Consider the following 16,570-nt stretch of genomic DNA (forward strand, 5'->3'; position numbering starts at 1 on the left):
AGGTCCCTTCCGACCCTAGAAACTATGAAACCATGAAACTATGAAAATACTTCGGGGAAGAAAGGAAGGGTAAGGCTATTATAAGGCTAGAATACATCAAACAATTGCAAAGGACTAGCATGGGAATTTCTGCTTCTGGGAGAAAAAAACAAAATTGGTGGCTGACTACATGGCTCCATCATGATGTAACACATACATGTTCTGGTTCAGATGATAAAATACCATTAGTATGATTTGGTAAAATACACAGTTATTTATTTCAAAGACCAAAAGGCAAATGAGGTTGGCTGTCACCTAAGTGGCTTGTTAAATTGGTAAAACTTTACATCATCTTCATTATTTATCATTTTCAACTGATTTGAGCATATCCTGAAACCTGGCCTACACCTATGTCTAGTAGGTTTATAATTTTTAGAAGTTTGTTTGAGTGCTAAATACAATCTATTGTGTAACATACCATATCATGCTAACATAATATGTTATAGCTTTAACATGTACATTTGTTTTCCAGCCCTGAGGGACAACAGAATTGAGTTGGTTAGAGCTTCATGGCATGAACTGAGCATCAGCGTCAGTGATGTGTCTCTGTCGGATGAAGGGCAATACACCTGTTCTTTATTTACAATGCCTGTCAAAACTTCCAAGGCTTTTCTTACTGTTTTGGGTAAGTCTAACTTGTTTTGAATACCAAAGTGGAAACAGTTGGAGAGATGAGGACTAAGATTTCTCTAGCTTCAATAAATACTTTTAAGGGGAAATTTTCAGAAAACTTTTCAGACACTGCATGTTAAACATCTACTAATGCTTTTTTTGAAGATTGTTTGCCTAAAGCCAGCCTGAAGGTAGCAAGTCCCTTATTAGCTGTGGTATGGTAAGATCATGAAATATAAAGCACACAAAAAAGCACCTTATGGCCAGGTGCAGACATGACATTTTTTCTGGTTTAGGTGATTGGAAACTGGTTTATACCTGTAACAAAACAGAAGGTTGGGGCAAATAGACCATTTTAAAAATAGCAGATCCCTGTCTAAGATAGACCTGGATAAATACAGTGTCAGCCTTATTTGATTTAGGTTAGATGATTCTATTGAACCTCCATTCCAGGTCTGCTCATGAATCAAGGTAAGTCGTCCACCACCAGTATCCCAGTTGCCTGTGCAGGGTCCGGACTAACCACCTCTGACAGGGAGCTGCAGCAACTAGTTGAGCAACTAGTTGGCCTGACCCACAAGCTCTCTGTTTGTCAGCCGGAGGCAGGATAGAGACAGGGGGCAGGGAGCAGGGCTCACAAAGTGATGGGGGGAAGCGGTGCCAACAGTACAGCCCACATTCCCAGCTGGGTTAGCTGGGCATTTTCCATCCCCAGAGCCAGCACCCACTTCCTGACTTAAGCCACTTCTCTGCAGCTGCAAGGGCATGGCTGCCCCCTAGGTCTTCCCCCCACCCCCCTCCCACCTCCAGGGACCACAGCCTGTGTCTGAAGAGAAGTGACTTCAGCAGGGAATTCAGTGTTGACTCGGTGGGGGGATGGGGGGTGGAGGAAGGGGGCGTGGGATCCTGTGAGTCCTTTGTGGCATGATCCCAGGGCTTGGGATAGAGCAGAGACACTCTGTGTCCCACCAACCTGGCTGGGAATGTGGGGTGCACCACTAGCATCCCCCCACTTTGAGCAGCTCAAGAGTCCTGCTCCTCCCCCCACACCTCTGTCTTGCATGAGGTTGACCCCGGTGACCCCACCCTGGACAAAGCCCAGGGACTGCCATGCTACCGAATGGGGCAACCATGCCTCCCTCCACCGGCTACCTGCAGCTGCCAGCTGCCCGACAGATGACAGGGCAGCAGGGGGAAGCATGTGTCTGACAGGCAGTCAGGGATGGTGCAGCCATTGAGCTACATGTCTGCCCTCAGGAATCTCTAGCATGCTGGGAAGTATTTGATAGCATGCCCAACTTTCTGGCCTCGGCCACTACAGGCATCTCTCTGCCTCCCCCAACTAAAGAGTGAATGCGAGTTCCCTTCACTCCCAATCCAGTTTACACAGCTTAGAGAAGCCTGCGTAGATTGGCTCAATTCCACCTTGGACTTTTTGAATGTCTGTACTTAGCCTATGAGGGCTTTTTAGGATGTGCATAACCTGTACATCCCAAGCAGCAAAGGGGTTAACAGGATTCATGTGTTCATCTCTGAACAATATACTGTGTAGGGCAAAGGGAACAAAACCAGAGAGCGTGAAATCAAAAAGGGCTTTAGAGCCTTATAGTTTTTCCTTACCTATGCATTTTCTGGACTCATTCCACTCTCCTTTTTTCCTCTACAAAGTGTGTATTTCTGTGGGCTTCTTTTATGCTTCATCCTCTAAATGCTCTGCTGTTTTCCCCAAAGGTTAGAAAGACACACAGAAAAGCAATAGATTCATAGAGATGCCCAGGAAATAAAGTTTCAGCTCCAAGCTTTATGTGATTCTATGAATGTCAGTAGCCCAATCAACTGAAATTGCTATAGTTCATTGAAACACACCTGCGTACCTAACAGGTTATATGATTTTAGAGATTGATTTTTTTTTTGTCCCTGAACTTGACTCATTTTTTTTCTCTCTCTCTCGTTTTGTTTTTTACATTTAGAAAGGCAGGCAGTTGAATTTAAAAGGACTAATGCAATGATTTCTTGGTGCTGGTAATATTAGCATTAATCCAGCCAGTGAATTGGCTTTGTTCGTAGGATATGAATTATGTCTCACAGTAGTCCCACTGAGACTACTTTACAAAAATCTTCACAAGTTTGCCATTAAGGACAAAAATATCCAGTCAAAGTAGAGTATTTGAGGATAACAGCTGACTAAGGTTTTTTTTTTTTTGTCCATAGAGAGCTATCTTATAATCTAAAGAATAGATTCAACTTAAAATTCAACTTATTACATGGCAGCAAGGCAGAGATGCAAAATATTCCAAAGGTCCAAATATTAAAAAAAAAGGAAAAGATAAAGATAAATTGACATTCAATTAATACTTGCTCCAATAGCTGCTAATTAGGGTGGCAAACAATCTGTTTTCCTTTAAACAGAAGGAAAACTAATGCTTAAGAAGCATCAGTCTCTGTAGTTTTATATAATTTCTTTTTCAAACTCTAAAAATGTTCAAATATGAGACTAAAACTCTGTAATTTGGGGCATCTTTCTTATTCATCTAGAGAATATGTGTGTATATTATTCATCTTTTCATTCAATGGTCTGATTTGGATTAGAAGATTTGAATACAGAGGTATTATTATTAGATGCCATTTCATGACCCTGAAAAGGAATACATTTATTTTAAACTTTCAGTCTAATAGATTCTATTGCGTCTCCTTAAGGATTTTGTGTTGCTGCTGCTGTTGTTGGCTACAATTTATTTGTTAGTTACCATTGGAGAATTAAAGGAGCCAAACGGGAAGATGCAGCCATAGTCTGAATTGTTATAACTGAGCCTTTTATCCAGCAAAACTATCTGTGAACTATCTGTATATGAACTGAAACACTTTTTTGTTTAAAATTTATGTCTATGCTGCAAAAATCCTTGCCATATTGAATAGTAATTAATATTTTTGTCCTATGACCTGATCCAAACTTCAGTGCTTAAAGGGAAGATTATTTATAAATTCAGTAGACTTTGGATGAGGCTTATTATTGTTGTTGTTATTACCACATTTAGCCAAATCCAAGATGACTTAGAATTTAACATTTTAAATTTGTTAACATTTTCCATGTATGGAAACTAATTATTGGGGGTGGGGATTCATCTTAGATTTGTCTCCCCACTGCTGTAGCATGGAATACAATGGTGAGGGAAATGGCTTGACCCATTCATTTCATTCCTCCTTGACCCCTCTGCCTGTGCTTGACCCCTATTCTGTGCCTGCCTACCCTCCTCCCCACACCACTCCCTTGCCACTGATTTTATGCTGCTCTGCTCTGCTGCACCTCTGCACTGGCTCTGGAGCAGTGGTGGCCCAGCTCCAGCCTGACCCACCCTGGATGACTTTGGCTTCTGGTCTTGGCTTTGATATATTCTAACAACAGTGTTCCCTTACATGGCCTACCAAACTTGGCTGTCCACCCAAACTTGTCTTAATACACTGAAACCAGTTTAGATCTAGCTGTAGGAAGTCACTCAATGTGAACATAAAGTATAAAGTGAACTGAGTTAATTTTAAGTTGAAATACAAAATATTTTTTCCTTCTCTTATAATCTAGTATGGTACAGCTAAACTAGAAAATAGAATAAATGACCCTCATTGTTGAGAAGTATAACACTCAGAAAGTGAATAAAAGAAGCTGATAATGACTGTAGTGTATCTGTAGTGCTTAAATTCTTTTGGAAATTGGCTGAGATTTCACTGAGAATTCTGGACAGATGCCTATAGTGATACATGTTGTATCTTTTGTTTGTATGTTTATTAGGTGTTCCTGAGAAGCCACAAATTACTGGATTTGCTTCACCAGTTATGGAAGGAGAGAGGATGCAGTTAACCTGCAAAACATCTGGCAGTAAACCAGCAGCTGATATTAGATGGTTTAAGAATGATAAAGAAGTTAAAGGTATTGAAAATAATTTTAATATAATTAGGTCTTAACATTATTGAAACAGGCATTTAGTGGGGTTCAGAATTGTGTGGAATTGTATTTTTCATTAATTTCTTTAAGAAGGTGGTCTTTGTCTGAGTGTTCAAAAATCAGTTAAATCTGGAAGAACTGATTAAAATAATTTTAATTGTGATTTTTTCCCAAAATGTTATACATTATAATTTTTAATTAAACTGGACTTGTGGCAGTTTATACATAATATTGTGAGCAGAGCAGCCCTTTTCAGGGTCTGCTCTGCTCACCCCACATGGAGCGAGGAATAGAAAAGGTTCCCTAAACTTAGCCTGTCTACCTTCTTCCTAGCTGCATAACTGCATCTAATGGGACCACCTTTATTGTGGTAAAAAATACCAGTAAATACACACCATCATTTTCAGAACCTGGAACATCAGGACCCTCATGGACAACCCTAATAATGAATTCCCAGAGTGCTGCACTGTAATTGTGGCCCTAGAGCTCAGGTGACACAAAATCTATGTAGATGCATTGAGGGAGATCTGGCAAGTGGCAGATGGGAAACTTGAAGAACATGTATGTGGCTGTACCTTCTTCTGGAAGGGTAAACAGGAAGGAGAATGCCAACTTCACAGAGTTGGTTTTGCCATTAAGAATGAATTCAAAACACAACCCAATGAGTTCCCTGGTGGAATTTAATGAGCACTTCACAACTCTCTGTCTTCAACTGGCAGGGAGCCAATGTGCCACTAGCATCAGCACCTATGCCCCAAGTCTGGACACCACCAATAAAAACAAGGGGGAATTCTGTACCAGCCTTGACTAAGTCCTTTTTGATTTTCTGGAGGGAAACAGACTAATTCTTCTTGTTAATTTCAATGCCAGAGCCAGAAGGGACTCCAATCTCTGGAACAGAGCAATAGGCAAAGAAGGAGTAGGAAAGGTCAACTTCAATTACATCCTCCTCTTGAGCAAATACATGGAACATGGACTCACCATCAGCAACACCCTGTTCCACAGGAAAGCAGGCACAAGACATCATGGCAACACCCACAATCTAAGCATTGGCACCTGATTGACTATGTCATTGTCCATGCCTGAGATTGCAAACATGTCCACATCACCTGAGTTATGGTAGGAGTTGATGATAGCTGGACTGATCACCGATTCATCCACTCAGTATTTCACTCAAACTGTTTCCCAAACAACAACTCCAGCAGAAGCAATGCTGATGGAAGATCAACATTAAAGGACTCAAGGACCGAAGCAAACAAGACCTCTTCCATCAGTGCCTCAGCAAAAAACTGGAGAGTTCCTATCACCAATAATGGGAGTAAGTGTGGTTCCCTCCTCAGGACCACCTTCATCAGTGGCTGTGAAGAGACACTTGGATTCTCCATCAGAAAACATCAAGACTGGCTTGATGAGAATATCTAGAAGATCCCAGAGGTGATTGATCACAAGCTTAAGGCCTTTTTAGCTTGACAAAATGACACTAACTCCAAATGAAAGAAATTGAATCTCCACCAAGTCAAGGCAGAGATCCAAATGATGACCTATGATATGAAGAAAAAATGGTGGGAAGAGAAGGCTATGGAAATTCAACATCTCACTGACATCCACAATATCTGCAGTTTCTTCGTGCCACCAAAGCCATCTATGGTCCTGCACTCAGGGACCAATCCCCTTAATATGTAAGATGGAGGAGACCTGATCAAGGAAGGGGGAGTCATCAATGCACATTGGAAGGAGAATTTTGAAGACCTTCTCAATCAAAACTGTTACTGATGAAAGTGTTCTCAAATCCATACCACAACACCCAGTCAGAGATGATCTCAGAATCTCCAAAACTATAAGAAGTGAGGAAAGCCATCAAGCAGATGAAGAATCACAAGGCATCTGGAGTGGATGGAATCCCCATGGAAAACTTCAAGCAGCAAGAGAAGAGCTCAACATCAGAGCTCGTTGCCCTCATCTTAAGGATCTGGAATGATGAGGAAATCCTAGATGACCTCAGGGACTCCATGATTATGACAGTCTCCAAGAAAGCAGAGCAGTCCAACTGGAAAATACAGAGGGATCACTTTGCTGTCCACCACAGGAAAGATCATTGTGAACCCTCCTGAACCATCTCCTTCCAGTTGCTAAAGAGCTCCTTCCAGAATCTCAGTGTGGGTATAGGGTATCAAGAGGCACAACTGACACAATCTTCACAGCTCACTAGCAGCAGGCAAAATGCTGGGAACAACATAAGCCTGTATGCATGGCCTTCTTCGACCTCATGAAAGCTTTTGACTCTGTCAGCCAAGAAGTGTTGTGGAGGATCCTTCTGAGGTATGGATGCCCACTAAATTTGTCACCATCCTCTGCGTGCAGGATGGTATGCAAAAAGTGGCTCTCAGTAATGGATCTATCACAGATCCCTTTGAGTTTAAAACAGGAGCTAAGCAAAGCTGTGTTATTGCTCCAACACTCTTCCTAGTATTCCTTGCCACAATGCTACATCAGACCAGCTGGAGTGGAGCTACACTACTGAATGGATGGTGAGCTGTTTAACGTCAGCCAACTCCAAGGCAAAACTAATACCATCATGACCTCTGTCACTGAGCTCCAGTTCTCTGATGATACTGTAGTATGTTCTGACTTGGAAGCAGACCTTCAGGCAAGCATCAACCTCTTTACAAGAAAATGGAACTCACACTTAACATTGAGAAGACTAAATTCCAGTGAGACTGGAGAGCATTGAGTATTTCCCATACCTTGGAAGCCATCCCTTGCAGCAGGGTGACATCAAAGAAATCTAACTTTGCCACAAAATTTGCAAGTGCAGTTTTCAGATACTGGACAAAGTATGTGTTTGAAGATCATGACATCAGATCCAAAACCACACTCCTGATTTATCAAGCAGTCATGATCCCCACCTTTCTGTACATGCAGCTGAGACATGGATAACATACAGGAGGCATCTAAAGGTGTAGAAGAATTACTGTCAACACTGCCTGTGGAAGATCTTCTAAATCCAGTGGGAGGACAGATGCACCAACATTATCATCCCCTTTGCAAACAAACACCATGAGTATTGAGGCGGTGATCATCTGACATCAACTTCATTAGGCCAGCCATGGCATCTGGAAGCTCTTCAGGGATGTCCTCAAGGCCAGCTTGAAAAAATCAAACATTAATGCCAATTTACAGGAAACTATCATCCAGGAGCTCCCCAATAGAGGAAGAGTCTGCTGCAGGGATCTCAGTACTTTGAAACTTCATGACAGCAACAGAAAATTGAAAAGTAGGAGAAAAAGCAGAAACAGAATGTCATGGATCAAATCAAGAATCCAATGCCATCCAGCACCCTCATGGAAACACATGTCCAAGCTGTAGTTGAGTCTGTCAATCCAGAATAGGCCTCATCAGTCATCTTCAGACACACAGATAAGACAATCATGGAAGACAATCATTCTCACCTGTGAGGGATTGCTGTAGGAATATTGTCTTTAATTGAAACAATCTTTACCACCAGGCCTGTGTCATCATCTGAGATATGTTGCTGATTGATCTGCTTTTGCATGCTTACAATTGAATAGACTGATATGTGTTACTGTCTTGTTTATCTTGGGTGTTAAAAGATGAGATTAGTAAGTTATTGGAATTTTACTATTTCTATGTTGGATACATTCTTTCTGTATCCCTCTTTTTTACCCACTAGTCTGGAATTATGGAGTTTTTTGGCAAATTAAGAAGGTAGTTCAAGCAAAGTTACTGTTAACAATAAGAGAAAACATTCACCTTTGTATAGCATACTATTGAATAATATATAATAAAACAAAGACTGTGATACAGAATTAATAAGTTAAAGAGACTGTAGTTGATACAGAAATCTATTTTTAATATACCTGTCTTGAGAGCTTTCGAATTTAAAATCAGAAAGGTATACTGGAAAGAGATAGGGACTTTCAGCTCAAATCAGTTGAAATATACCTGAGTTTCTTTGGCCCACATGGAAAGCAGAGAGACAGAAAATGGGGCCTTTCAGTTTGCAGGGTGTTTGAGGATGCCAAGTAAAAAGTAGCACCTTGTCAAATATAATTAAAAGGCAAAATTTAACAGTGTAAATAACATACATGGTAGATTATTCCAGCAAAGCTGTCATCCAAAAGAGATGACAAATTGAGTGTATGCAAGCTATCTAAAGATGAAAAATAGCTGTAGGTAGCATCAGTATCCTAAATGAGCAACTGGTTTTAACAGGCATAACAGCAAGGGCCACATGTCTCACCAGATGGCTCTTTAAACATCATATTTTATAAGATTTTTTTGTGGTGATTCTGCCTTACTGTTTTAGCTGCAATGTAGAAGCAGAAAAGCAGAGAGTATGGAGAATTTGGCCATTTTCTGGACAGTTTCCTAAAGGTTGGACATAATAAAGAAAATCTAATATGAGGAATGAGGAAAATGTTGCAAGCGAGGAAAACCAGTAAATGAGGGAGACAACTGAAGGGAAATCCTAGATTTGGTTTAGTTTTCTAAGGTCTTTTGAAGAGCACATTGCCATTTTCACAAAGGTTAGAAATAAAATAACCTAACCGATTTGCAATGACATCAGCAGAAGTTAGATTAGCTTTTATACTCTGGAAAAGGTGAAATGATAAATCTGAGAAAATAGAGATGAAATTATATGTTAATGCAGCTGACATTAAAGGTTAGGAGTTCACCTGCCTAGGACCAGTAAATCTAACTGTGTTACAGTATATTATACATGGTGCAAAAGAATATGAATGATGAGTTGCGTTGAGAGTAGCACTAAAGGAAAAAAAGGCTCTTTGAATTGTGGTTGCATTTATATTAGCAAAAGATAAAATAAAATAAAACATCATCTGGTAAGAGACAACCGTTTAACAGACTAAATCTTAATAATGGAAAAGGCTATGAATCATTACATTCTCTGCTTTACAACTCAGTGTTCTGGCTCTGATATATGCATCAAAACTGCATAGTTTTGTGAAACTAGACTTTCTGGTCCTTTTTTATTCCCACCTAGTTGATGATAATACCAGAGCATTTCTAAGCTGAGTTTACTAAGGATATAGACAGGTGTAGCAACTATAGCAATATCAAAGAATACTGATATAAGCTGTTACAGTGGAATTGTATCATACTCAATGCACTTATATCACACTAGTAGTGCCATAAATGTAGTAAAACTTCTCCAACTTTATCCTTACTTCATTCATGGTCAAAGTTAAGCTGATTTTAACTAACAGTTGATTACATTACCAAGAAACATTACATGACCCTACCCTGAAGGAATCAGATATATAAGTAAATATATAACTCATTTTAATAAAAATAACCTGACTCTTTGTGATGTGGCTCGTTATGCTCTTGAAAATATCATTTTGAGTGCATATTTTTACCTTTCAGAAATGTCTTTCTACTGTTTTTCTAGTGAACTTGGGTAGTGAAAATAAATATGCTAACATAGCTTGTTGGGTTTTTGTTGTTTTAAATTTTTTTTAAAAAAGTTATGTGTGGAGTTCAGAATCTATTTGTCTTAACAAAACTCTAACTGAGAGGATGATACCTATTCAGTTTGCAATACAAGGTTATAGTAAATTTGATGAAAAATATGTGGATGCCAACAATACCAGCTTTGCTTAATACAAGTAGGAAGAAATCACTTTTAAGTGTGTGAGAACAACACACTGTTATGAAGAGTAGAAAACAAAAAATGACAAATCAACAAGTTTCTATCGTTTCCCTCCTCTGAGTTCCACAATCATGAGATATAGAAAGTGTTAACCAGCCAGAGCAGGTATACAGATTGCTTGCGGCAAGTTCCAGGAAAAATATTAGTCTCAACAGAGGACTCTGGACTTTCTACTTCACTTCATCAAATGATTATGATTTTTCAAAGGGTTGAAAAATCCTTGTGTGTGGCCTGTGTGTGACTGCATCTACATGAGATGCTGACTGCATGGTAGCTCATTACTACTGCGCAGTAGCATCATATGGCACAAAGCATGACACAACGTTACTGTGTAGTAGTAATGAGCTGCTGTGCCGTTAGCATCACCTAAAGGCTATTCACTGATGCTACTGTGAAATAACTCCAGTTACTGTGCAGTCATTTAGTATTTGTTTATACAAGTACTTGTTTATACAGTGTTTATACAAGTACTAAATGGCTGCACAGTAATGACTGTACAGTCAGCGTCTTGGGTAGACTCAGCCAATGTATGGGGAGGGGGCGGGGGGAAGAGGGCATGGGTAGAGGTAAGGGAAATAAAAGGAAGCAACAAAAAGAGAGAAAGAAATACAGCATCATCAAAAATGTGCTAACCAGCCAGAGTTCAAGCTCTATAGAGACCCTTGGTATCACTCTTATTACTAATATGTGCTACAATAATATCTTCCCTGATATTTTTATCCATATTCTATTCTGTCCCCCTATGAATTAGCATATTTACACTAATGCATATTATAGTTGCACATTTACTTTGCTTTATATACATAACATAGAAGAAAAATATGGCCTTTTGGGGGAAATTTCTGATGATACAAATATACAGGGCTTACCTAATGAGGCATAAGTAGTTAGCTGTGTTAGTCTGAAGTCATGCAGAAAGGAGGAAAGGTACATATCTACCTTGCCTTATTTTTGTAATAATACATTAATTGCCTTAGTTTTTCATGAAAATTAAGGCTCAAGGTTTTTAAAAAAAGCTGGCGGTCTAAAATAAAGATTCTAAATCTATTTTAGGAACATGAAAAATGGTTTAATTTTCCAAAGGCCCTCTTTGCATTGAAATCATGGTCTACAATGGTGCAAGGCAGCTAAGTGAGCTCTGTACATGCTATTTGTGAAACTGCTTTGCAGCAGAACTAAGTAGCCTGTCCACACCAACACACTAAGATGGTTTTACTGCTTTATTCTGGACCTAACATTTTCAGAATTAGGTCAGGTAGATTTAACTTTGGGCCTTGTTAGATGTTATGCTATAAGCCGAACAAATGTTAATCAGCTTAGTGTTGTTTGGCTTAGTGGAGCAGTCACATAGTAAAGCAAAAAACCTGCCTTGACTGCACAGCTGTGACTTGCCATTAGAGATTCGGTGAGCAGGGCTAGGACTTGGAGCAGACCTCCTTGCTGCTTTTGCTGGGCAGAGAGCAGGCCCATCACTGTGTCAGTTGCAATTCTGGTCTTGCTGAAATTGTCACAGCAGCTCCGCAGTGAGAACAGGGATGTCATGCTTAAGCCCTGGTAGCTCTGCTCCCAGCACAGAGCAGCCACAGATCTAATACCAAGATTCTTGCCTGGAGTTCTCTGGTCTTGTTGACCTGAAACTGACTTCACCTGGCAGCCTCTCAGTACAGAGTCATTGTGTCATTTTCAGTGAGACGAGAGAGCACCAGGGCTGCAGCCCTGGAACTTGCTTGCTCTGAGGGGCCCAATCCCAATCAACCTGCCACCCCGCACCCCGCTGATTGGCCAGGCACTGGCCAGCTGGCCGGGCACCACTTGAACTAAAAGGAGCTTGATCCTTTTTCCCCCAGAGCTCAGGTTTGGAGATAATCCTGCCCTGGAGTAGTATAACTTTCAGCTGAATAACTAGTATTTTAAGCCACTTAAAAAGTGTCAACATGCAGCTAGTCCAGGGGTTAAGAGCTCCAGATGCTCCAGCTGTAGGCATACAGCCTTTATGGTGTAATTATGGATGGTTTGGGGCAGGGGGAGGGCTATGGGTTATATTGTCCATGAAGTTCCATTCCTCTATGAATAAAATAACCTTGGTTTAGCCATGGTTAATATTTCCCTCAGCTTTTTAATCCTTAAATTTTGATAGTCAGTTCAGCAAAAAACTGAAATGTGTTTAATGCTTAGTAACCAACAGCCTATTTTACTGTTTTGAAGGTGGAGAGATAATTAAATATTTAACATTTCTTAACTACTTGGATTCCCATGTTATCTAGAATCAGTAAAAATAGAACCTCTCTGATTTCACAGATACTTCTAATAAAAAAAGAAGTAGCTTAAGCCATTTTAGATTTGCTTCTTAAAATCGACTTCTTATGGAAATTTTATTTAGGTCATCTTCCCTTCCCTAATGGGTTTTAGTATAATTTGTAAAAGTGAAACCTCTTGCATTTTCCTTCTCTTTATTGGGACACAGAGGACACATGCAATCTCAGTAGTTTATTCCTTTCTAAAAAAAAAAGTAATTTTAAGGCCTTCATTATAACAAATCAATATGGTTTGTTCTCCAAGCTCCTGTTTTGCTAAAATAAGCAAGAAAGCAACAAGCAGTGTTAATAGTTGAGTGTAGAATAAAACTAATTGAAGAGAACTTTAATGGGTTATCCCATTAACTTCTGTACAGAAACCCCCCCACTTCATTTGTTGATTCTAGTTGTCTTAAATATACATCATATAAGAAGGCTTTTCTAATGAAAAGCCCAGCCCTGCCTAATAGTGAGCATCTCTTGAGAATACATCCCTGTGAAACTGAAAGTCCCCTGTATCTCAGAGAATAGGTCCCCACTAGACAGGAGGTACTAGAAAGCAAGAGGCTAGTTTTGCACAGGAAAACAATCTGAGAAAAACATATATATATATTGTTTCAAAAAATGCATGTGGTTTATCTGCAAATTAGTATAGCACATTTCTTTGAAATCAGGCCAGTGGTATTAATGTCTCAATTTCTATCTTAGTTAAATTCATAGATTAAATTAATCCAGTCTAAACTGTAGTACAGAATCTAAATAAAGTAGTTGCCATCCTAATATGACCAGATTAATAATGACTACAGAATAGCATGGCTTTAATGTATTGCATATCTGTGGAAAATTATATGCATGGACTTATAAAGTTTTACTTTGAGTGACATTTCTAATATTTAAGGGAATTTAAGAAAAGAAGGATTATAGTCTACTAATAGACTGCAGAGGAAGCTTTTTATCATATGGAGAACTAGATATACTTGAGATAATGAGGAAAGGAATTTCCTCTTGAGAGTTTATCTTTTAGTTGATTTTTTTTAAATTGCTTCTTCCATCTACATATGCACATACCTCTAGAAACAGGAGCATTGGTCCTTTGATCAGATGAATAATGGTAATATATCTAGCAATATAATTTATTTTGTTTTTAAGCAGCTAAGCTACCGGTAAGTTTTAAAAACTGGCTTGGTATCTATTGTACTAAATACTGTACTGTGTTTCCTCAAAACAAGGGATTTGAAATTATTTGTTTTTCTTGCAGATGCAAAATATTTAAAAGAAGAGGATGCTAACCGTAAGACATTCACTGTTAGCAGCACACTGGATTTCCGAGTAGATCGCAATGATGATGGTGCAGTTGTAAGTTGCAGAGTAGACCACGAGTCCTTGAACTCTACACCTCAGATAGCAAAGCAGGTTCTAGAAATACATTGTAAGTACTATATCTACATATATATTTATATATATCTACTCTCACTCATAGACAGAAAAAAGTGAAACTTCTGCATAGGACAGTTAGCAGGCAGACATAAAATTGAGTCATTTAAAGAGTTAGAAATATACAAGCCTTTTTCTATAGCTCAGGTTTTCAATCCGCAATAAAGGAAAGTTATCAAGAAAGTTGATGGGGATTTTTTTAAAGGAAAGACAGATTGGACAGTTTGTTTAGCAGAGGAGGAGAGAGAGGACTAGCATTTGTACTTTTAAATAGATTCAATGGTTCTTTGAGATAGTTTTGCATCAGACAAGCTGTAGTTGTATGCAGTAGTTTTTATTTTGGATGATAATATTGTAGAAATGAAGTGAGTACTATTAGGGTGGTGTTACAGGTTACATGTAAAACCATCATAAAGGTATTTAAAGCAGGAACATTCAACTGGTTAAAAGGTGTTAACTCATGCTCAGTACCCTGTAAACATTTTAAAATTATGCCACTTCTAGTAAGGATTATCTTTGATTGGTTTTACCCATGTCATTCCATGTTTTTTATTAATCTGCTCTGGGGAGATAAATACACTAATTTCATTTCTTTAGCATGTATGCAGTGAGGCCTCTGGGTCTCAGATCTGCTCCAGCGTGGCATGCATGTGGCAAATTTGTTGGGTCTCAACTCCGCACAGTGAGTTTCCTGGATCTCAGCTCTGTCCTGGTATGGGTACTAATCCAACTCCTCCTGCAACCCAATCCAAATTCAGTGAAATGTGCAAAATGTTGGTCCTTTATTTTTTTATTCTTTTTTCACTCCTTTCTCTTCACTCCTCTGCCCATTCAGTTTAAACAGCTGGGTTTGTTTTTGTTTTCTAACATTTTTTTTCCCCAAAGACTTCCTGCTCACCCACCTGGGACTCCAATTGGATCCTGCTGGCTAAGGACTGTGGGAAGCCACAGCCCCCATGGTCAATTCTCTGCCTCTGAGCTACATACCACCCTCCCCACACTTCTCCTACCCCGAGGGGGCATAAAGTCCTATCCATGCCCCTGCTTGCCATGCCCTCTAGTGGCAGGTTACAGGTATGCAGGTTTGAGATGGCATTAAGCCTTAACACATGACTGCTCTGAAACTGTTCTAACTTTGTAATGACATAACATTCCAGACATTTAAACTATTTTAAAGGTAATCTGTAAAAGCACCCTTAATACAAAAAATTGCATCAGTGACTTTTGTGCTCTACTAATGCTGCTTTCTAAAGCATTCATGATGTCAACAGCCAATAGAAAAGACCAACACAAGAGAGTGTTACAATGAAGACTGCCATGCCCACTCCATTTGTACTCAATCCCAAAATAGATGAGATGTAGCTACTTCAGCAGGTGTGCTGATAAGCACACTTGGGACAGTGGGCTCTTTGGTGTCCTGGGTTAAGTTGGCAATGTTACATCAGTTTCAGGGTGTAGTGTGCAAAGCTCAGGAGACTGGAAGCAGAGCAGAGGGAGCAGCAAGGCAAAGTCCCAAACCCATTCACTCAGCCAGGCAGTCTCCAGTTTGAGGAAGATGGGAAGAGCAGCAGCTCCTGGTCTAGGAGGAGAACGGAGCAGTGGGACAAAGCTGCCCTGCCCATTCATCAGACTGGTTGCCCCAGTTGCCTCCTGGACTAGCAGTCATCAGTCTTTGGAAGTGCAGGGAGCATTATCCCTCTGCTTCACTCTCCCCCTGTCCAGGACAGAAGGAAAGCATAAAAGTGTTCACTCTTGTAAAAATAGAAGATCTTTCTGCCAGAAGGAAAATGTTTCTCCCAGGAAAAATTGAATGAACGCTTGTATGTTCATAGCTTCTACCAGCAGAATAGCAATTCTTCCAGGAGAAACATAATGGCTGTACATGGTCTCTGTCCTTCTTGGGCTGGAGAGGACGCTTGACAGAGGTGGTGGGTCAAAAGTGGCAGTTGATGGAGGTGGCCATTAGATGGTGCATTCTCACATGAACTTGCTTAAAGGCTAAATAAAATCTCTTTGCAGGCTGGATCAAGTCTACATAGATTGTCAACTTGTTTTTTTGGTTATTACTCTATTCTTTTATGATTTTTCTGCTCTATAATTATGTTTAAGGTTTAGACTGTTTCAAGCTAGTTTCCCTTCAGAATGAACTAAATGGATGTGACTTCATCAAGACAGAGAACAGTGAAACAGAAGTTATGTGAACAATTAAAATGACAAGATTGTACTGAGACCAAGTGAATGATACAGACAAATTAAATCTGACCATTATGATGAGGCTATATTGGACAGGCATTGTTAATGAGCCCACAGGGAGATCTATAGAAAGATCTTTCACACTTTATTCACTAGCTTTAGACAATAGTTTGCTAAAACTGAAAAACAATATTAAGTATAGGAACATAGTCACCAATGTAGGTTACATTTTAATTTCTCCCTGAACTATTTAATTTATCATGGAATGAGGTAGACCAGTTCACATAAAATCAAACCAACCTTAATCATTACGTAATACTTGAAGCAATGTAGAGCTAAAACCTAAGGATCTCCTTCCCCCCCCCCCCC

General features: G+C 39.6%; 1 protein-coding gene across 1 annotated transcript in view; it reads left to right on the forward strand.

The window, feature by feature from the left end:
* CADM2 (cell adhesion molecule 2) overlaps positions 1-16,570 on the forward strand; it is a 466,246-nt gene that overhangs the window by 197,668 nt on the left and 252,008 nt on the right. Inside the window, exons 4-6 of the mRNA XM_019523900.1 lie at positions 512-664; positions 4,436-4,573; positions 13,833-14,003. Of these exons, the coding sequence (XP_019379445.1) occupies positions 512-664; positions 4,436-4,573; positions 13,833-14,003 (462 nt within the window). The remainder of the gene's footprint in view (positions 1-511; positions 665-4,435; positions 4,574-13,832; positions 14,004-16,570) is intronic.

The sequence above is a fragment of the Gavialis gangeticus genome, unplaced genomic scaffold (genome assembly GCF_001723915.1).
Source record: "Gavialis gangeticus isolate Ggan-Ray unplaced genomic scaffold, GavGan_comp1, whole genome shotgun sequence".
In the NCBI taxonomy this organism is placed as follows: Eukaryota; Metazoa; Chordata; order Crocodylia; family Gavialidae; genus Gavialis; species Gavialis gangeticus.